The sequence below is a fragment of the Apium graveolens genome, chromosome 4 (genome assembly GCF_009905375.1).
Source record: "Apium graveolens cultivar Ventura chromosome 4, ASM990537v1, whole genome shotgun sequence".
NCBI lineage: Eukaryota > Viridiplantae > Streptophyta > Magnoliopsida > Apiales > Apiaceae > Apium > Apium graveolens.
Window position 1 is genome coordinate 304749516 of NC_133650.1, and position 23003 is coordinate 304772518.

A 23003-nucleotide genomic window follows, 5' to 3' on the forward strand; every position below is an offset into this window, starting at 1 on the left:
TCTTCCAAGTCTAGGGAGACGAGGTAGAATTATTTCTACCTGTCAGCATTAAATTTCCTTACGTCTCCTGGCATTCTCTTGCCTATATAAACAAACACTTCACAACAGCCTACATATCATTTCTTTTCTCACATACTCACCTTCATTTTCTTCATACCAACAAAACCATGGTCAACTACAACATGTTCTTGAACTATGAGACCTTCAACATGGAGCTGAGCTGTGAGGCCTGGCAGCAGGAATGGCACGTGACTGTCATTCCTGATGAGATTTGGGACTCGGTTCCCCGGGAGGTTCTCACACACCTCATGTTCTTTTACATGAACTACCATCGCCATCTGGAGCGATTGGAGGAAGAAAGGCTGGAAGCTCTCCGCCAGCAAGAGCGAATCATCATATTCGCTATTCTTTTTGTAGAGAGTAGGAAGAAGAAATAACTTATTTTCTTCTTCCTGTTTTTCTTCATCGTCAGCCTTTCCCTGCTTCTTGAGCTAGGACAAAGGTTGTTGATGTTAGGTTTAGAAGCTTAGGACAATCTTGTAATGTTCTGATGTAATTTAAATTTCATGAATGTATTCTCTTAATATATTAATGGAATTTCTACTTTTTGCAAGTTTTTGTCTCTGAGATGTTTGTAATTTAAGTGCACTGATAAATCCTGAGATATCCATATTCTGATGACCATTTCATTTTTTATTTAAATTAAGTTCTGATCTTAAAATATCAGTACTTGTTTACTTGATTTATTCTGGTCATTCTCACACTCGAATTTTTTTTCAGAATATTGGTGTTGTAGTGAAAATAATTGAATAAGTGGGAACAATTTAAATTTTGAATTAAAACTGATTTACCTCAATTAATGGAATTACTGGGTAAGTGGAACGGTTTTTCCTTGAAAAACTGCAAGTGGGTAAGTAATGATTACTGTTTTTCCGTTCCCATTAACTATTCATTATTGCTGCATGTCTGACAGGTGTCCAACGGTTATATTTTTTTTACCAAGTATAAGTAAGAGAGAGAGAAGATTATACAATCTTTTATTTACTTTTACACTTTATCTCTCTTTCTTTGCTTTTACTCTCTCTCATCTCCTGACGTTGGTTTTTCATACAGATATTTTATCAAACACATAACAGGCAACTCTTAATTTTCGATTTTTCTCATGGCACCTAAGGATTTGATCATTGATGGAGCTAAGTTCGTTCCAAATAACTATGCTGCAATTCTCGATCATGCTGAAGCTCCGTCTGAGTTGCATTTTGTGCAAGATCTTCTTGCACACAGTGAAATTGGGTATGCATTGACCCAACCTTCAGTCTTTTCAAGCCAACAAGTTCTAACGTTTTGGAGGACTGGGCATTTTGATAATGGTGGTACAACTGGTACTCCCAGTATTGTTTTTGAAGTGGATGATTCTGAACATGTTGTAACTCCTGGTACAATTTGCAAGGCCTTACATTTACCAGAAGGCTGTATTTTCTCAATACCGGAGGAATCAGCTCTACAAGAGTTAATGGCCAGTTTGGGGTATGAGCAGAGTTTGACTAAGCTTGGACAGTTGAAACGGGCTCATATCAGAAAAGAATGGAGCTTCTTCTTCGACTGCATCACTAAAGCTTTCGGGAATAAGTGTTCCAACTTTGATGCAATTCCTATAATGAGTCAGCACATCGGGTATGCTATTATTAACCAAACTCATTTTGATTTTGCAAATGCTGTGAAAAGTTTTATTGGGGATAGGATGACAGAAGATAGGAATGTTGTCTACTTTGCTAGATTTTGTCAGCTTATATATACTTTCTGTTGTGCTGATGAACCCCAACCTACCACTGACTTAACTCCACCTTTCAAAATTGCAAAACGAGCCTTTAATGACTTGGTAAATGCTGACCTTAAGAAAAAGGTGGTTAGACCTTTACAGATTCCTCAGTCTGTAAAACAGATCTTGGTAAATGCTGATCCTCAAACCTATAGATCTGTTTATCCTGATGTACAACCCACCACCACAACCCAAACACCACAGCAACCATTAGAACATACCACTCATACATCTATACCTCATCCTTCCCTCAGAACATATCTCAAATCATATCTCTCAACTTCACAGACAGCTCAACCTTCATCCTCAGCACCTACTGTGAAGCCTTCATCTTCCAAGCCCAAGAGGACAAAGACTGTTTCTCAAACACAACAGAAGAGAAGGAGGATTGTTATGAGAGATGAGTCTGATAATGAGGAACAGGTTTTTTCATCAGATTCTGATGTTAAAGAAGCTGAGAAAGTTCCTTCTCAGAAGGATTCTGGAATTGGGGGATCTAAGCTTCTCAAAAGGCTTAGAAGAATGACTTCTGCTGAACCTCCCAAGGAATCCCCACCTTTAAAGAGATACAAGAAATAGAGAGCTAAAAGGCCAGTTTCAGATGATGAGGAAGCAGCTGCTAAAGAAGGAGATCAGGAATCTCTGATCTCACAAGAACCAGAATCTGCTGAAGCCACTATTTCTTCATTGACTCCAACTCATGAAGCTGCTACAGAAAAGGCCAACACACCATCTGTGTCTCCTGTACATAAGACTGTATCTCCTGTTGATCCAGGCACAAGTGCTGAAATTGATATTCAGAACCTGGTTGTGCCTGAGGTACTTTACTTAGAAGCTCCAACAGTAATTAATCCATCAACAACACCTGTTACTGATGCTACTCAAACTCCAGAATTGTCTACTACACATTCTCTGCATCTAGATGTTGATGATCAAAATATAGGTGAGCATCAGGATATGGATGTTGATCAGAACTTGGAACCATATCAGCACTTAGAGGATGATGCTGAAGCCTCAATTGCTTCTCATACTGTTGTTTTATCAGAAGATGCTGATTCTGTAAGTTCTGATATTGCAAATGCTGATGATACTGGTGATGCTGCTCCAAATGCAGATGCTGATGAAGCAGGTCCTTCAGGACATGCACCTCAGCAAACTGTTCACAAAAGTGAACTAGTTAAGAAGTTTGTTACAAGAGAAGCACCAGTGCCTTGGAGTGAAACTCCTGCAGGACATGAATGGACTAAGGAATGGAACTCATTTACCTGTGTTCCATCTGCAAAGAAACTTGCTGAGGACTTGACAAAAGCTGATGAGATGTTAATTAATGATGATTTCAAAACACAACTTCGAGTCACTGCATTGAGTACTAAACATCTGCAAGGTCTCCATTCAACTACTCATGCAGAGTTATATAAAATTCAGGAAGAATAAATCAAGCAAGAACAAGTTCAGAAAATTGACAAGAAAAAATTCTTCCAACCTACCTTTGACAGAGTTGCTTATATTGAGAAGACCCAAGAGAAACAACAATCTCAGATTGATGATATTTTGAAAAATCAAGCTTCTCAGCAATTTCAACTTGATGAAATCCAAGCCTCAATGGAATTGCTTGTCTCTCTTCTTTTACCTGCTGATGCCAAAAAGGGGGAGAAAGTAATTAAGTCCAAATGCAAAACTGATAAGACACTGAAGGGGAAGGATGATGAAAAAGATGACCAGGGAAACTTTGGAATGGGTGAAGGTCATAGTCAAGGTAGAGGTTTCTCATCAAGAAAAGCTGAAATCACAAGTCACAGGACAAGTTCTGATGCTGGAAAAAGAATTACTTCTGCTACTGGTAAAAGGATAAGTTTTGATGAACTTCTAGATCTTGATGAAGAAATGTCAAGACAGTTATTTCTTAAGGAAAATCCAGGAATGGACTTGGAGAGTCTGATGGAAGAAGAAGCTAGACTTAAATCAGAAAAAGTCAAATCTAAATCTGAAGCTTCTGGTAAAAAGAAACTTCCAAAACTCAAAGGCATTGTGATAAAAGAAAGGTCAAATTCTGAAGCAACCAAAGCTAAATCACAACTGCAGATAGATCCAAGGTCCAAGGGCAAAGAGAAAGTTGGTGAACCTATCAAGGTTTATGTGCCTCCTGTGAATGAAGAAATTACTGATGAAGATGCTGATCTTGCTCTGACTTCAAGAAAAGTTTCTAAGACAACCTTTGACATGGCTCAAGTTGTTCAGAGTCAAGAGATAGTTAGTTCTGATATCTCAAAGAAGCAAGTAACCTCTGACATAGCTCAAGTTAACTTGATATCAGAAAATAAATCAAAGGAAACCTCTGACATTGCTCATGTTAAACCTTCAAAGATACTCCTACCAGGATTCACTAAAGCCAAACAGACTCAACCTTTGAAGACTGCTGCAAGTGGTTTTGAAGCGAGAGTGGTTACTGGAAAGGAAGCAAGAGATAAAACTGCACTGGGAAGTGCTGATGAAAGAAGAATACAGAACACAACCAATGATCCAACTTCCTTAAGTAAACCAGGTATTGGAGCAACTCCTGAGAGATTGAATCAACTAGAATCTGTACAAATGGTTTACCATACCTACTTGAAAGAACACATCTTGTTGTACTTCATGACAGATGGTAGGGTTTATCATATAAGGGAAAATGCCATTCCACTGAAGTATTTTGAAGAGCTGGAACATGTATTATTCTTACTTCAAGTGAATGACAAAATAACAGAAAGTGCTGCAAACTTTTTGAAGAGTCAAATTCAGAAACAGAAAAAGCTTTATTCTGTTAAGTCTGACAGCACATATCTTCCAAAGTACAGAGATCACAAGGGTGATATTGTTGAGATGAAGCCCAATTCTGCTAAGATTATAACTACCTTTCTGGGTTACAGGGCTGTGGAATTCAATCTTGAGTCTGACAAGGCATATTTGATCAGACTGGATCAGAACATAAGGAAAGCTAGAATTAATGATCTCAGGGCTGTAATCTTTCAAATTGGTGAAGATTCTGCAGAACTTAAAGATGCTAAAAGGAGGATAATTGATGAACTCAGATATGCTGAGAGATGTTTGTTGAAGAACTATCTCTGAACAACTCCTGACATCAGAGAGATCAGAAGATGAAGCCAAGTCAAGATCTACAACTACTTAAATTCTGATATGGATACAGACTAAAGTTGTTATCGGAAGTTAAAGATTGGTAAAGCTTTAAGGACTGTAAGTTGTAGTTATCTAGTCAAATTCTCATGCATTTGTACTTAATATTTTTGACATCATCAAATATCTGTTAAACTTGTATATTATGCTAATTTACAAGTTGGAGGAGATTGTTAGATATATTTGATAATGTCATGGCTAATGTGATTTATGTTTAGTTTTCAGATCTTACTTAAACAGGATAAATAAGTACTTACTGGAAGTCAGGACTTAAGGATATCAGTACTTATATTATCAGGAGATAATTATCAGAAGATGGATATCAGAACTTAAGTACTGAAGGACGTTCAGATAAGGAAGGTAGCTGGTTAAAAGAAAGAAAATCGAGACAAACATAAGAAGAGATATGCATGAAGAAGGAATTCTATGAAGAATAGAATACTTGGAAGAAAAGATATCTGATTGATATATTTTAGGAAGCAGAATTATATTACATATCAATTAGCGATTATCTTGTAATTGTGTAGTATATAAACACAGACATAGGGTTTACATTATAAGTGTTATCACAATCGAGAAGATTATTCATTGTAACCCTAGCAGCTCTCGTGATATTTGTTCATCACTGAGAGAGAACAGTTTCATACTGTAACAGAGTTTATTATTTCAATAAAGTTTGTTTTCTGTTACTTGAGTTATTAAAGCTCGATTTGATTGTGCTATACACTGTATTCACCCCCCTCTACAGTGTGTGTGACCTAACAACACGATACTAAACCATTAAAAGACTTGCTATGACAATTCAATATAGTCTGAAGCTTCAACAGCCAAATTAGCTTCCAATTTACAAGATATGCCCAAATTCTAATCTCATTATAACTAATCAGGATTCAAATTTACTAATAAAGTTAACACAATATTAAGCAAACAAAGAACAACATAGCATAGAGAAAACGAGAGAGCGAAAGAGAGAGAGAGAGGGGGATAAAGAGATGGAGGAGGGGGAGAGAGGGGAGGGGAGGGAGAGTAAACACCAGCTCTGCAAGAGGTGGGATGATCTTTCTAGAGATCCATGAGCTCCTTCAAGATCCTTGAGCTCCTTCAAGATCCTTTTGGAGGCCATCAGTATGTATCTCCTCCAACACAAAACCCTAGATCAGCTAATTCGCAACATCCAAAATAATCGGTCGAACAAATCATCCAAATCAAACAAATCCCCGACTAGAAGTAAGAAAAAAGAAATTGAAAAAATTAGGGGTTTGAGTTTAAAAAATCCCAATTTAAAACTTAATCAAACTAATAATTCGAGTTAATAGATGAAATTTTTTAGTTTACCCACGTACCACTTCAAGGTTTACAGCTTCGAACAAATCAAATTAAGAAGTCGAACAAATCAAATATAAATCGGACAGGGGAGTGAGAAAATGTTGAGAGAAGAGTGAGTCGAGTGTGTGTTTTATTCCAGTTTTGTTGTGTGCAAGCGAATTTTAGAGTGAAGAGATTAGGGTTCCTAGGGAGAGGGAGAGAGAGAGAATTTAGTCCAGAGAGAGTTGAAAGAAAGTGAGATTGGTTTTTAGTTTATTATTTTTGTTTGACTTGGTTGAAAGAGGGGGAAGCAAATAATGGACCGTGGAGGGAGAATATTTTGTTGTAAGTGGGAAAAATTTTGACCAAGGGAGGAAATATTGGAGCCGCGCGAATTCAATTTTTCAAAGTGAATTTTAGATATCGGTTTTAACAAAAGTGATGTCTTAAAATCAGAAAGACATTATATTTACGCGGGATGATGTTAATAAAATTTTTAACATGGATTGCATGAGTGACCAATGTCTAATGTGTGATGTCTATTAACATTTTTCTTGTAGTGCTACATAGACATTATACTTAAGAGATGATCACTAATGCTCTTAACAACTTATTTCATAAATATAATAAACATTGAAATGTACCCGAGGAATATGATTCTAAACATCACTGATTTTATCAATAAATTGCCTGATTAATTGCTATTATCCGTCATTACATTATTAATCACCAAATGTCTCCGCAGACTAATTTCGTATACTGGAAGCCCGATCTCTAGACGTACATATAGGCGCAAAGCTTAAGAATGAATGGTATACATAAACTCAACTCGTGGTGTGATCAAAAGTCTAACCATGTCTAGGGGAGCAAATTAAAGAGAGACATAAAAAAGTCCATGGAGAAGCAGAGGGCGGAGTGTCTTTTCAACACAAACAGTTGGGTCTACAATAACTACTTTCACATCTTAGCATAATTTAGTTAGATGAGAAGGTGATGATCCAATTTATTTACAACCTTCTCAACCGTCTTAAAACTCCCCACAACTTGTATTCCCTAGCTAGCTATTTCACCACTATATATATACCACTTCCTAGATAGCTCTAGCTCGTATCAACTCATCTTCTCATCATTTATCTATACACATTTGCAATAGCTAAAGATGACATCGAATTTTCTTCTCATTGCCCTTCTCGGTTCTCTTGTTGTTTGCTCCAATGCTCGAGTCCTCACAGGACAAAAGGCTAACTCTAACTCATTTGCGGATGAGAAAACATTTTACGGTCATAGTGGTGGACTTGGTGGAGGCGGAGGAGGTGGACTTGGTGGGGGTGGAGGACTTGGCGGTGGGAATGGATTCGGTGGAGGTGCGGGGGCAGGAGGCGGACTAGGCTCGGGTGGGGGACTTGGTGGAGGTGGCGGAGGAGGCTTTGGAGGAGGCGGTGGTGGAGGATTAGGGGGAGGTTCAGGATTTGGAGGTGGTGCTGGTAGTGGATTTGGAGGGGGAGCTGGTCTTGGTAGTGGAGGAGGGTTTGGAGGAGGTGGCGGCGGAGGTGCCGGAGGTGGACTAGGAGGACTTGGTGGAGGATTTGGCGGTGGATCTGGCGGTGGATTCGGAGGTGGCCTTCCTTGAACGTCAAGTAATGATGTTATCATACGTGCATGATGAATGTCATGCATGCGTCTAATCTTTTCATACAAATTTGTGGTGTTGATTGTCGTATTTTGCATTTGATCTGGTTTTACATTATAGAAATACTATAATGGTGTTGTATTTTATTGTGATTTGTATTGTAACAACTATTGTTGAATAATTTATAATGATGATATTAATTTGATGGGTTATTTCAAGACAATTGCATGGGTATTATTAATCCGTTATTGTTTTGGCTTAAAAAATATCAACTCATATCTGTTGTTTGTTTAGTTTACGTATAGCAACAAATGCATGCACGGTGCACCAGCTGCATATGGAAGAAGATCCAATCATATATCACAATCCCAATATGTTATATTATACTCCTTCCGTCTCTCCCAAGTTTATATTTGGGTTAAGTATGAAATTTAATAAAAATGATAAATTAGTAAAAAAAATTAAAAAGGTGGGTAAAGTAGTGAAACCGGTTAATATTATATGTAAAAAATGAGTATAGTGGAGAGAAGTAGTGGATGTAGTTATTTTAAAATTATAAAAATTTTACTATTTGTAGAAAGTTTTAAAATGTAAACGATTCGAAGACACATTAAAAAAAAGGCGTAAACAAATGAAATGGATAAATGGAGTATATTTCAGTTACATGATTGCTAATCATCAAGGCAGTCAACGTAGAACCAATATAACGATCCTGATTCCTAAAGTACCCTTAGTGACGACATTTTAAATATGTGTGTTTATATTTTATATAAACGATCAAGTCTTTTTATCTCTGAATTTGCATCTTTACAACGAGAAGGAAGATCTTGCCAAAAAACAGCTGCTCAGTTAAATTTTTATTGAATAAAAATACTTTGAACTATTCCAAAACTGTAGAAAGTGTGGCTGAATTCTAAAAATTACAGTTTATACGACTTGACGAACAAAAATATTGTAAATTGTGTGCTACCGTTAGTTTTTGATTAACATCCGGTGGTTGAAACTTAAAAGTGCATAAATGCCCCTAAACCCTCATTTTCCCTCTTATTTTCCCTCCTTTTCCTTCTTTTTCTTCCCCTTTTTCGCCTCATACCTTTTTCTGAATCAAAGCGCTAGAAGCCTGAAACAAGTTTAGTGGCTCGTAAAGAAGGAATTTTTGCTAGATCCCCGCTTCTCATTTACCCAGAATTGTAGTTCAATTGGTCTGGGCACCGCCCTCTCAAGGCGAAAACGGCGAGTTCAAGCCCCGTCAGTCCCGACAGATTCAATAAGGACATTAATCATCTTCCCCTTTTCTGTCAATAAGGGAACATGAATAAAATTTTGTTATCACATAAGAGAGGTTTGTATTTTTTTAGTATAAAAATAATTTTATTTATTTTTGCCAAGAAAAAATAATTTTATTTTAATTTCAATTACAAATATATATTGTACCTCTTATATGTCTATATTCAATTGACTAGAAATATAAAAAATGAGTATTCAATATATATCTATATTCAACTAAACAGATATTAGTAATTTCTTAAAATTCTAAAAAAAGTCAATGATCATTCAATCCCATTCATGGACCTGAGTCTTTTCGATTTTAGAAGTTATATGTATAAATTAGAGAACCTTATCAAAAGTTATCTACATTATGCGAAATATATGTATTTAATTGAAATTATCACTTTATGCGAAAATTGGAACCTAACACTAAAATTTTATGAAAAAATATTAATTATCACGATATAGGGGTTAATTATTTTTAATACTGGTCCCGAGTCGGGACCGAGATATTTTATTAATTTAGAGAGGTTATCACTTTAAATAGTATCACTTTACATGAGTTTTACTGTAGTATAAAGACATATGTAGAATGTAGTGTTGAATATTCTGCAAGTTCATACAATGCAAATCCTGATTCATCGAGTATAAATCCTGATTCGTCACACAGTGCAAATCCTGATTCATTGATTATGTTAGCTCATTATTCAGTATGACAACTCAGCAGATTTCACACCCACTAGTTTTATCTCACCATTGAGTTAGTTAAATACCACTCAATGATATCTATAATTAGTTAGTTAGAATATTTTACTTACTCTCTAAAAAAACACTTGCAACAGATTTTCATATCGTCTTCTTCACTCTGTTTAATAGTTTTCACATTATTAAATATGAAGAAACTGTTCAAGTTTAACATGTAGATTGGTATAATTGCTGGGAGCATGATAATCTGTATTCCAAGAGATAATGAATCCGCCTTTCAGATGGAATAGAGGACTATATATTTTCCAAGCGCACATAGAAAAAAGAATTCATGTTGACTGTGTTTTGACCGTTATACCCCCTTGCAAAATTAAGGTGTTAAAACTTAACAGCCGAGCCCCCATTTTGCAGCAATTATGATAGTCAGGCCACACAAACTGTAATTTTCAGAGTTCAACTATATTTTCTAAAGTTTCGATACAATCCCGGTATGTCTTAAAATTCGAGTGGAACCGTAAATGATCGTCATTACCCTGCAATTAAATGTGACATTATGCATTTCAGGAGCGCATAAATAACTATCAGAAGTTAACTAAAACAGGGAAAATGACTGTGTACCGTGCCAACCCAGACAAGCTCTCTGAACGATGCCTATTTTATTGATTAAGTAATTCCCCGTCAATTGGACCAGGGTTTATCATTTGTCGTCCAGCCATTTAATCCTGCCAAAACACAACCAACATTTGTAAACAAATCAAATTGCCATTCCCTTGTGCAAAAAAAAAAACGGACAGCATTTCCCCTATTCTATCACATTGCCAATCCGAAAACACAACCAACAAAGTCAATCTAATAATTCCATAATTATAAACGTTTAATATTCCGCAATATTTTGAACTTTCACAACAACACTTAAATCTCTCTTAGATAGCTAACCTTAACATCTAAGTATCCCGGGTGATTTTGAAACTTACAAATTTATTTTAAAGCTTTCAACTCTCTTTAGTTTTTAAAAATGGCGGAGAGTTCACATCTATAATATTGTCAGGCTGTTAAGAAATTATGTAAAAGAAAGTATGACTAAGAGACAATCAACAAGAAGCGCAATAAATTCAGTTCATTATTTAAATTTATTCAATGAATTCATTAATTAAATTTAAGCAACTAAATAAATATAAATAATAAATTAAAAACTAAATAATTAATTAAACAATGAAGAATTAATTGAAGACTAAATAATTAATTAAACACTAAACAATTAATTAAAGATTAAATAATTAATTAAATACTAAAAAATTAATTAAAGACTAAACTAATTAATTAAAAACTAAAAAATTAATTAAAGACTAAAAAATTAATTGAACACTAAACAATTAATTAAAGACTAAATAATTAATTAAACACTAAATATAAACAAATAATTCAAGGCAGTGAAAATAAAATAAATAAATAATAAAATAAATAAACTGAGTATGAGAGAGAGAGAGAGATAGAGAGTGAGAGAGGCGAGAGAGAGACCACGAACGCCGCTTGGAGGGGGATTAGGTGAAATATGGAGTGTATCAGCGTCTGTGAACGCCGGTTCATCGAAACAGAGGAAATTGACGTTGATGACCCGTAGTCATTCCAACTTAATTTGGGGTCTCAACCGCCACAAATAACATACAGAAGTAATGTCAACACATGATGGTCAGATTTACTTTTTCAAGGTGGAAAGCACAGAGGTGGAGGGTATGGAGGGGGTTCTAGTCAATATGGTGGAGAGTATGGAGGGGGAGTAGTTAATATGGTGGAGGGTATGGAGGGGGGACTAGTCAATATGGTGGAGGGTATGGAGGGGGACTAGTGAACATGGTGTAGGGTATGCAGGGGGGACTAGTCAATATGGTGGAGAGTATGGAAGGGAGATTAGTGAATATGGTGAAGGGTATGGAGGGGGGAGTAGTAAATATTGTGGAGGGTATGGAGGGGGGACTAATCAACATGGTGGAGGATATAAAAGGGGGGACTAGTCAACATGGTGGAGGGTTTGGAGGGGAGAGTAGTCAATATGGTGGAGAGTATGAGGGGGAGTACTTATGGAAATGATGAAGGTGGTGGAGGTGGTGGAGGTAATGTAGATATTGTGGGAAGAGGTTCGGGTAAGCGGTTAGCCCTCGTCCCTAATGAATCTATAGCCAATTCAACTAGTGAGGAGAATTTTCACCTTCACGATGATGATGAAGAAGATTCTTTAGCAAGCGAAGAAACTGAAGGGCATTTAGAGAGGCATGAAGAAATTTCCATCATATTTCCAGTAGTCGGGGAACAACATCATGTTCCAAGGGCTTCATGGTTTTGCACAGAACAATATATTCCCCAAATAATAGATAACCGAAATGATATGTATGCTGATGAAGACCTCGACCATGGGGATATGAGTGAAGGAAGGTGTTACCGTGACAAAGCCACCCTCTTGTTGGCAGTGAGGCGTGCACATATTTCTACTGATCGTACATATATAACAACGAAGAGTAACAAAGAACAGCTCATTGTACAGTGTCGGGCGGAGGGCTGTAACTGGAGGATGAGAGCTGCTTTCATGCATAATTCTGGGTACTGGAGGATAAATGTGAATAGAGAGGAACACAAATGCATGGTTGATCAGCTGTTGCCAGATCACAAGAAGTTATCTACAAGGATGATTTCGCGGATTGTGAAACCACTTGTAAGCAATTTCACATACATAACTATTCAAGTTCGCTACATATTTGGTTTGTAAATATTTGATATTTACTGTGATATATGAAACATGTAATAGATACACCATTAATCCACATTAAAATCATTATCCCGTTTATCAACAACGAGCACAACCATATAGTGGGGTACAACAAAGCGTGGAGAGGCAAGCAAATAGCCGTTGAGGAAGTCTATGGCAGTTGGGCCACAACATACCAAGCTCTGCCCATATTTTTGGCAGCCATCATCAAGACAAATCGTGGAACCATTGCTGAGATCGATGACGTGCCTCATGCTAAGGAACGGGGCACTTCCGTATGCAAGCGAATCTTTTGGTGTTTGAAGGCAATGATGGATAGGTGGAAATATGCGCGTCCTATGATTCAATAAACGAAACTTTCTTGAAGGGAAGATATAGGGGCAAGCTTCTTATTGCTATGGGTGTAGATTTCAACAACCACCCTTTTCCTCTTTGCTATGGCTTGGTTGATGTGGAGACGTACAAGAACTGGTCTTGGTTTTTGCAACGTATTCAGAGACATGTTTGTCGCGAAAAGGCCGACGTGTGCATCATTTCCGATCTTGCAGCCAGTATTATCTCCGCACTACGAGACCCTCAAAACGGATTTGCTGAGCCATTAGGAATCCATAGCTTCTGTCTACTCCATGTTAGAAGCAACTTTTGTCAGTATCACCCTGGTGGTGAACTAAAAAAATTGATGTGGAAAGCTGGAACAACCACGCAAGTCTCTAAACATGACGCATACATGGCAAGGATAGGTGAAATTTCCCCCTGCCCTGGACTATCTTGCCAGAATACCCGTGGAGAGGTGGACGCTTTCCCACGACACTGGTGTTCACTATGGTCAAACAATCACAAACATGCTTGAGGGTTTCAACGGTAACATAAGAAGGGCTCGTTTCCTTCTAGTAACAGCGATGATGGAGTACCTCTTCTACAAGACGGTGCAGATCCGAACGGAGATTGATGATCCACGGTCAGGAAAGAAATGTAGTGTATGCAACCAAGAAGGTCACACCAAGCGTAGCAAGAAATGCTCAGGGCACATTTCTTACCCACGTGAACTTAACATTGTCGTATTTTGTTGTCTTACTTCTCAAAAATTATTTTTGACATTACATGTTGTAGTACAATTGTCATTTGTATTATCTAAATAATCTATCATGGAATTATAACATGATTACTTATAAATGTGGAAATACTATTAGTTATATCCCATTCCACAAACATCACATGATTACTTAAAAATCATGATTATAAGGCCGCTTCATGAGAAAATATATTCCCCCATGATACCCTTTTCCAAGCAACTAACTCATATCAAAACAAATTTAAAATAAAAAAAATATACTACAAATAGGTTTACATCAAGAATTAAACCATAATAATTTTCTAGGAATTAAATATGAGCACCCAAAATCATGCACTCGCCTAATCTTTACACTCCACTAGCAAGGCACTCTTTTTGAAGTTACGAAAGTCTTATATATGCAACTTGTTTATTTAAATAAAAATTACGTACTAAAAATAGGTTTACAAATCTATCCAACAAAAAAAATAGACCAAAATTATTTTTATTTAATTCAATATAAGAGTACAAAACATGTCCTTCACCTTCATTTTTCACCATCATTTCTCAGTTTATGAAAAATTACACAAGGCACGGGAGGAAAAGAAGAAAAGAAAAAAATAAATAAAAAAAGGCTATTTTACCCCAAAACGGCACTACTTCTGGGTAATATTGGCAGAACCCGCAAATAGTGACGTCCTGTGCCACTTTTGCAACCTGTACCAAAAAACTAACAGAGCCACTGACTACCGCCCCATGATTTAACTGTTGTCAAGTGATTTTATTGGTCCTCAACATTTATTTTAAATAATAAAAGCAAAAATAAATCCTCATAAATTATTACTGTTCTTTTCATTTTTCAGGCCACCCATATGTGATTGCGTTTATATATCTATACTATGCTATAATAACCGGAATAAGATATAATTTAGTTCAACGGTTATTTCTCAATTTTGATTATTAAAAAAATAAATAAATAATTTTATATATTCGCTAAACTATTAAATTATTAAACTACTACACACATAGTTTACTTATACTACTAAACTACAATTACATCTTATTATAATGTTAATTAAAAAATTAATAAATAATGTTATATATCCACTAAACTATTAAATTGTTATCCTATTATTTTTATTATAAAATATTTATAATTATTATATATTTATATATAAATATTTTAAAATAATGATATGGCGAAATAAATAAAAATTTTAAATATTAACGAGAACCTGTACAACGCACGAGATTTAAAAGTAAAGTTATGTTCAGATCAATTTTTTTTTTAATTTTAGAGTTGAAAAAAGTATGAAATGATGAAAATACTCCTTCATTATGTTTTTTGGGTTTTATTGTGTATGTAAAGGACATATTTATCTATTTAAACTTATTTGTTATGAAAATAAAAAATTGACTCCGGAAGTAGCATTTTACTGAGTAAATTGCGGCCCTGATGTATGTAGACATGTGAACTCTGGATCCGTTAAGATTAGGTGATCGATTAAATTGAAGTGTAAAGTTGTACTCGTCGTAAATAATGGAATTGAATATGTTCCCTACTCCATGAACAAGGAGTAGAGTAGCTAAATAAAGGCAGTACGAATTATAAGTAAAATTTTGATGCCCCTGTACCACATGGAGTAGAGTAGTTAAATAAAGACGAGTACGAGTATCAATTTAGCCTACATGTTTGATGCTAATTTTACTGTTGCCTATTTTTGGCATTTTAGTTTTTTTTTTTATAAAAAAATATTTCATCTGATTAATAATGTTTGTCCCACCAGAAATCATCACATGCTATCTATATATCCCTTTTCTTATTTCTAATTAAAATCATCGATTTATCATTTACCCGATTAATAGTTATAAGTTACTACGTCAACTTGATTTTTGAAATGGGATTAATCTCATCAGCATACTTTTGTAGAATTAATATCAATCAATATTAAATTATATATATTTTCCAATATATTAAATATTTTGATTAATAATTGATTATTTAATTGTTTAATATAAAATATATTTTTACCGAAGCATTCGTTTTGTTTAGAAGTTAAGTCTGCGTTCCGTGTTTGGAAATCAGGAGCTTCTCGTGAAGCTCAACAAGTTGTGTATCGCAAGCTTTCAGATTTGGATGGAACGGTGGACTTACTAGTAAAACGGATCGGATAACCAACTAATTAAATAGAGTTGAAAAATTGCATGGATCACTACTCAAGTGTATGAGGACTATTTCAAGAAAAACCAATTTGAAGAGCTGGTCCTGCAAGCAATTTCCAGATCTTGTCCACAATTAAATGTTGCCCTCTTCAAGGTCTGCATTGAGGAGGAAAAATAATTAAAAATGGGCCGGTAAATAGACTTAAAAGCATCTTTACCCCTGGTCGGAGCCTACATGCATATAACCCAACTACAAACACAGTCGGAATTAAAACCTTATATATAGCGATCGAAACATTCTACCAAATTCTAGTTGAATGTAATTTATAATCTTAAACAAGCTTTTAAAACTACTCTGCAACATTTAGTATTATCTGGATCGGGTTTCCCAAGGTGCAATATATATACCCCTTCAACTTTGGGAGTGCATACGTGTCTATGAAAAGTTGCGTCCACGTATCTAATTGCAATTTAATTCCATTGTCCATTTCAGTAACTATTTATTGCATGCATGCTAGCTATAGATTATAGATAGCCAAGTCAATAGTTTCTTATATATACCGCCTTTCGCAATTTCCTTGCAACACAACACATATATAATTAACCACTTACACACTGCACTTGACAATAGTAACTGTTGGACCAGAACAAGACGACCCAAAAAAATTATAGTTAGAATAATCACAATACATTATGTAAAGCCCAAGAAGGCCCAGATTGTAAGGATTGGGCCCATTTGGGACTTAGTATAAATAAAGGACAACAATCCCATTTGAGGGGGTTGACTAATTAAGCAAAGAAGACCATCTCCTAAAAATATAGACTAATAATATTATTGGTACATCATTTGGCGCTAGAAGGAGCTTTGCTTTAACAAGATCCAACCAGAAGATGATTGTAGAAGAGCTTGATCCGGGAACCGCCGGACCAATTCAGGTAAAGAAGTTGACGGCAGAAGTTGCCGCCGACCCCTCGACCCACGACGATCGCGAGGTTCCAAAACAACCGGCATTGAAGCCGAAGTGTCTGTTCCCTCCACCTGAGGCTCCTCCAGAAGATCAATTTCTAGGATTGAAGGACTCTCTCCAAAGGGACAGAAAAAGAAAAGCTGTGTCAGACCAGCGTTTTAGAGTTCAAACATCTAAAGGAAAAAAAGTTCTCTCGAGCGACGTTCGGCTACATTTGGAAAAGAAAGAAAGGCTAAAAGCCCAAAACCAAGGAAATCCGAAAGATTCCCTTGATTCAGATGAAGAACTCGAGTTTCTAGAGCGCGAAGCTCAGAGATTGCAGGCTAAACTTGAGCGAAAACGTGAGATTCACCGTCTTCGTCGAGAGCTCCAACAAACTACAATTCAAAATGAAGGACAAGACGATGAATTTTATGATGAGGATGATGCGGAGTACGAATATGAGCCCTCGGCGGAGTCAACATATTCGCAACCTCGCGAACGTCGACAGAAGACAGTGTCATCTGCCGATGTCTCACATCAGACAGAATCCACAGAATCTATATCTCACGAGGAGTTCGCTAAAATGCAGGAAGAAATCGCCCAGATGCGTACCTTGATGAGAAATCAGGCAGGGTTTGAAACCGTTTCTGAGAGCCCCCTATCGTTAGTGCTTGAGAAGGCGCGCATCGACAGGATGTTGAAAACGCCTGCTCTCGATCATTTCGACGGATCCTCGGACCCGTTAGCATTTCTAAATACATTTGACGGCCGCATGGCTTTCTTCGGCCACTCGGAGATCGCTAGGTGTCAGTTCTTCTCCACTTGCCTTCAAGGCACGGCTCTCCGATGGTACAGTAACTTGCCACCTCGGTCAATCGACTCGTGGACAACCCTGAAAAGCAAGTTTCAAGCCCGATTTTCCAGCAACTACAAAGGAATCAAAGTTACTGCATCCTTGATGACAATGCATCAACGCTCCGGCGAAAGTCTCAGGAGTTTTCTAACCCGGTTCAGGGAAGAAATAGCGGAAATTCCAGACTTAATAGAACAGATGGCTGTCAATTTCCTGACAGCGGGCATCGATAAGTCTAGGCATGGCCTCCTTTTAGAAGAGATCTTTGAAAAAAGGCCGAAAACACTACAGGCTGCGTTCCAGATTATAGAACACCGCATGATGCTTCAAGAAGCGGTAAGCTGTATACAATCTCCACGGAGGTCGTCAAAGTACGAACGACGCCGAAGCTACAGTCCACGATCCCCTGCGAGGGAAAGGCGCCGAGAGCGACGTAGGTCGCCCCCGCCTCGCACATCGGACCTCCCCCCGAGGGATAGAAGAGAAAGGGATTGGCAACCCCACAATCGATCTGAAAAAGAGTTCACGAAACTCAATACTGAGAAAACGACAATTTTGGCGGTGTTAAAAACGGAACCGGACTATCGCCCTCCAAGACCCATGAAACCAGGAAGACCCCCAAGCTCCAGATATTGTGAATATCATGAAGACACCGGCCATACAACAGAGCAATGTTTTCAACTAAGCAATCTCATCGAAGGAAAAATTCGTCGAGGGCAACTAGTCCACTATGTGCAACACGATGATGAACCCAGACGTCAGCATCGAGGCGAAAACGACCGTGTAATCGACGTTATTTTTGGCGGCGTAGCCGCCGGGGGTCTCTCCCACAACTCTCGCAAGATTTATGCTCGAGAAGTCTTTAATGTCAATCCCTCGACAGCTAAACGCCCTCGAGTGAATCCCTCCCTGGTCATCTCTTTCTCGGATGACGATTATCGTCCCGGTCTCATCGAAGGTCATCAAGATGCTCTCGTCATCACAACACGTGTGGGAAACAATACGGTTAAGAAAATGTTGGTCGATAATGGTAGCTCCGTCGACGTGTTATATCACCATGCTTTTTCCCGAATGGACATAGGAGATCGAAGACTCGAAAACTCCCGAACCCCGCTATACGGGTTCACAGGCAATGAGGTTCACGTTGTAGGAACCATCGATATGCCAGTGCTTTTCGGTTCCCCTCCCTGTCAGATTTGGAAAATGGTCAAATTCCATGTGATTAGCGCTTCCTCAAGCTTCAACGCCATTTTGGGACGAACAACGATCACCGCGCTCCGAGCTATAACATCTATCTCCCACTTGAAAATGAAGTTTCCCACAGATTTCGGAGTGGGAGAAATGATTGGTGATCAAGTAACAGCAAGACAATGCTATCTAACCACCATTTCTCCAAGAAAAAAGACAGAGGAAGAGCTAGAAGTCAATCAAGTACTAGATATCGACCCAAGAGAATTGGTTGACTCATCCACAAGCAATTCATGCTCCCCTCTCGAAGAAACAGAAGATATAGAAGTATTTGAAGGAAACCCAGATAAAACAACAAGAATTGGCAAAAACCTCTCATCAGATCTCAAAAGAGATATCACAAACCTCATTCGGGAATTCTCCGACATTTTCGCTTGGGTCCCGAGAGACATGCCTGGCATCCCAGAGACCACTGCTCGACACTCGCTGCACATCAGTAAAGACACCAGGCCTGTGCGCCAGAAACAACGTATATTCTCGGCCGAGAAAAGAGCAGCCATCGACCAAGAGGTCGACAGACTCCTCGACGCCGGTTTCATCGAGCCCGTGCAATTCCCCACGTGGATATCAAACGTAGTTCTGGTTAAGAAAAGCAATGGGAAGTGGAGAATGTGCATTGATTATTCAGATGTGAATAGGGCGTGCCCTAAAGATTTTTACCCTTTGCCCAATATCGACCAACTCATCGACGCCACAGCGGGAAACGAACTCCTGTCCTTTATGGACGCCTTTTCGGGGTATAATCAAATTAAGATGGATTCCCATGACTGGCAACAAACTGCTTTCATCACTCATAGAGGGGTCTTTGGATACAAAGTAATGTCCTTCGGATTAATCAACGCGGGTGCTACTTTTCAGCAGATAATGGATAAAATATTCTCTTCGCAGATAGGAAGAAACATGCTAATATACGTCGATGACATGATCACAAAGTCAAAAGCTACCTCCGACCACGTGACAGACCTTCGAGAAACGTTCACCAATGCAAGGGCAAATAACATGCGACTGAACCCGGCAAAGTGTTCATTCGGCCTTACTGCAGGTAAATTTTTGGGATTCCTTGTTACCCAGAAAGGCATCGAGGCCGATCCAGCTCAGACAAAAGCCATCCTAGAAATGAGCAAACCAAGATCCATTAAAGACTTACAAAAACTCACAGGGTGTATAGCCGCACTTCGAAGGTTCATTCCTCAATCTTCAAAGAGATGCCTCCCGTTTTTCTCTGCAATGAAAAAAGCTTCCAGGTCATCGCAGTTTGAATGGAACGAAGACTGTGAAAAGAATTTCACAGAGCTAAAGATGTTTTTGACAAATCCTCCAGTTTTAACACGACCCTTAACAGGTGAGCCGCTACGGGTATATCTCTCAGCTTCCGACGAAACGGTCGCGGCAGTATTGGTCCGCGTCGATGAGGGAAAATATATTCCTGTATATTACATCAGCCACTCACTACGAGACGCGGAAATAAGGTACCCTCAAGTCGAGAAACTCGTATACGCTCTCGTTGTCGCGAGTCGTAAGCTACGCCATTATTTTCAAGCGAGGGAAATCCATGTCCTGACCAATCTCCCTCTGAAAAGAATCATGCACAAGCCCGACATAACAGGCAGGCTCGCAGCTTGGACCATCGAGTTAAGCCAGTTCTACATCGAGTATAAACCTCGAACGGCGATTAAGGCCCAAGTTCTCTCAGATTTCGTCGCCGAATGCCAGTTCCAATCCAAGACGCACAAACCTGAAGAGGACCAGTCTCGTCCGTGGCTTCTGTTCGTTGATGGTTCCTCGACGTCCGGCTCTGGAGGAGCAGGGGTCATATTAATCAGCCCAGGGGGATTCAAAATTCAGCAGGCTCTCAAGTTCGGGTTCTCCGCCACAAACAACGTGGCCGAGTACGAGGCACTCATTGCCGGTCTAAAACTCGCATCCGATCTCGAAGCAGAGGTCATTGACATATTTGGGGATTCTCAGTTGGTTTGCAAACAAATAAGTGGCGAATTTAAGACGCATAATGAAAGGATGGCCCGATATTTAACAAGAACACAAGAGCTCCTTAGCAAATTCCCTTCATGGAAAATGTCAAACGTCGACAGGGAGGAAAACCAATGGGCAGACTCTCTAGCTAAACTAGCCTCTTCCTGTCTCCCCACTAATCTCAGCCCAACATACGTCGACATTTTGGAAACCCCCTCTATCGACGAAATATCAGTCAATCAAATCCAGGCTAGGTTCGATTGGCGCCAACCCTTCCTTGAGTACATTATTGACAACAAGTTGCCTGAGCATAAGTCCGAAGCCCGCACTCTCATGTTCAAAGCCAGGAACTACTGTGTTGTGGGTTCGGAGTTATACCGACGTGCCCTCTCTGAGCCTCTGCTCCGTTGCTTGTCTCCAGAAGAGGCTCTCCAAGCGATCGTGGAAATACATACGGGAATCTGTGGAGAACACCTAGGAGGAAAAACATTAGCCCTCAAAGTTATCCGACAAGGCCTGTTCTGGCCTACAATCCGGAAAGATTGTGAAGATTACGTCAAGAAATGTCAAGCATGTCAGCTGCACGGAAATGTAAACCGTCGACCCACAACTGAGCTGAACTCTATTCTCAGCCCATGCCCCTTTTTCCAATGGGGAATAGACATTGTGGGTCCCTTTCCAAAATCCAAGAATCAGTGCCAATACATCGTAGTCGCGGTGGATTACGCAACCAAATGGGTCGAAGCAAAGCCACTTGCTAAAATACGAGAAAAAGAGATGATAGAATTCTTTATGAAATACATCGTCTTTCGCTTTGGGATCCCCAGAATCTTAGTTTCTGATAACGGCACTCAGTTTGTAGGAAAGCAATTTGAGGAGGCTCTGCTCAAATTAAAAGTCCAGCACATCAAAGCATCTGTAGCATACCCCCAAGCAAATGGACTAGCAGAGGTAACAAATAGAACCATCCTACAAGGCCTGAAGAAAAGAATTGAAGAAGTACCCCGATGTTGGGTCGACGAACTACCGAATGTATTGTGGTAGTATAGGACGACTCCCCGAAGTGCGACGGGCGAAACTCCCTTCCGACTTGCATATGGAGTCGACGCTGTCATACCTGTCGAGATAAGTCTCAGCTCACCACGGATCGACGTATTCGATCCCGCTCTATCTCTCGTCGGACTCCGCCTTCACAATGATCTGTTAGAAGAAACAAGGGAAGAAGCCCGAATGCGGATGGTTGCCCAACAAGAAAAAACTGCAAGGTACTTCAACAAAAAAGTCAAACCCAAAGACTTCAAGGTTAACGACCTTGTCTTAAGAGATTCCGCAGCGTCACAACCCACTGTCTCAGGAAAATTCAAACCAGCTTGGGAAGGCCCTTATCGGATCTCGAGACTTGTAAGCTCGGGGACCTATGAGCTTGCGCACCTCGACAGGAAACCCATCAAAAATGCTTGGAATGGAATTCACCTCAAAAAGTTCTATCAGTAATTTAATCTCAGTTGTAACTTGTTATCTTGAGGCAGTAAAATGCCATTTCAAAAACAAACCCTCGATATAATAGGGGTCGCTACGAGGTTACGATGAACAAATTTCTTTAACTTGGAAAAAACACAGACTTTCACTTCCTTCGCTCCTTAACTAAAAATAATCATTCATTTCTAAACAAGTGTTTATACAACCACTTCACGACGACGGTCCGGGCAATTAAATCTCTCTCATAATGTAAACACTCGACTACGAAGCTAACAAACGACTTAATGTTTCAAACTCGAGACAAATAGATAGCAAAACCAGCCAATACGTAACTGATTACATCGTAGAAATAAGTTTAAACAATGGATCGCATACCTTATACTTCTTACAAATCCAGGACCACAGTGATTACTACACTTCTCAAGTTCTGGGACTTCCATGATGTTGGTATCAATAAAGCTCTTAAACACTTAAAAAATGTTCAAATTCAATTACAAAAATCACAGGGCATACCCTGCCTTCACGTGTTACCACCCTTCGAGGCCAGGTCACGAAGATAGTCATCAAAGGCATGACCCTCGACGGCAAAACCAGCCTCTTCCATCCGCCGAAGGCATCGTCCATAACC

At 38.7% G+C, this 23003-nt stretch overlaps 1 protein-coding gene across 1 annotated transcript; it reads left to right on the forward strand.

Annotated features, from left to right (window-relative positions):
* The first annotated feature begins 7313 nt into the window (after positions 1-7313).
* On the forward strand, positions 7314-8137 carry LOC141717286 (uncharacterized). The gene has a single exon (XM_074519375.1). It carries the CDS (start codon positions 7455-7457, stop codon positions 7923-7925), a length of 471 nt encoding a protein of 156 aa, XP_074375476.1. The 5' UTR covers positions 7314-7454; the 3' UTR covers positions 7926-8137.
* Positions 8138-23003: the final 14866 nt, after the last annotated feature.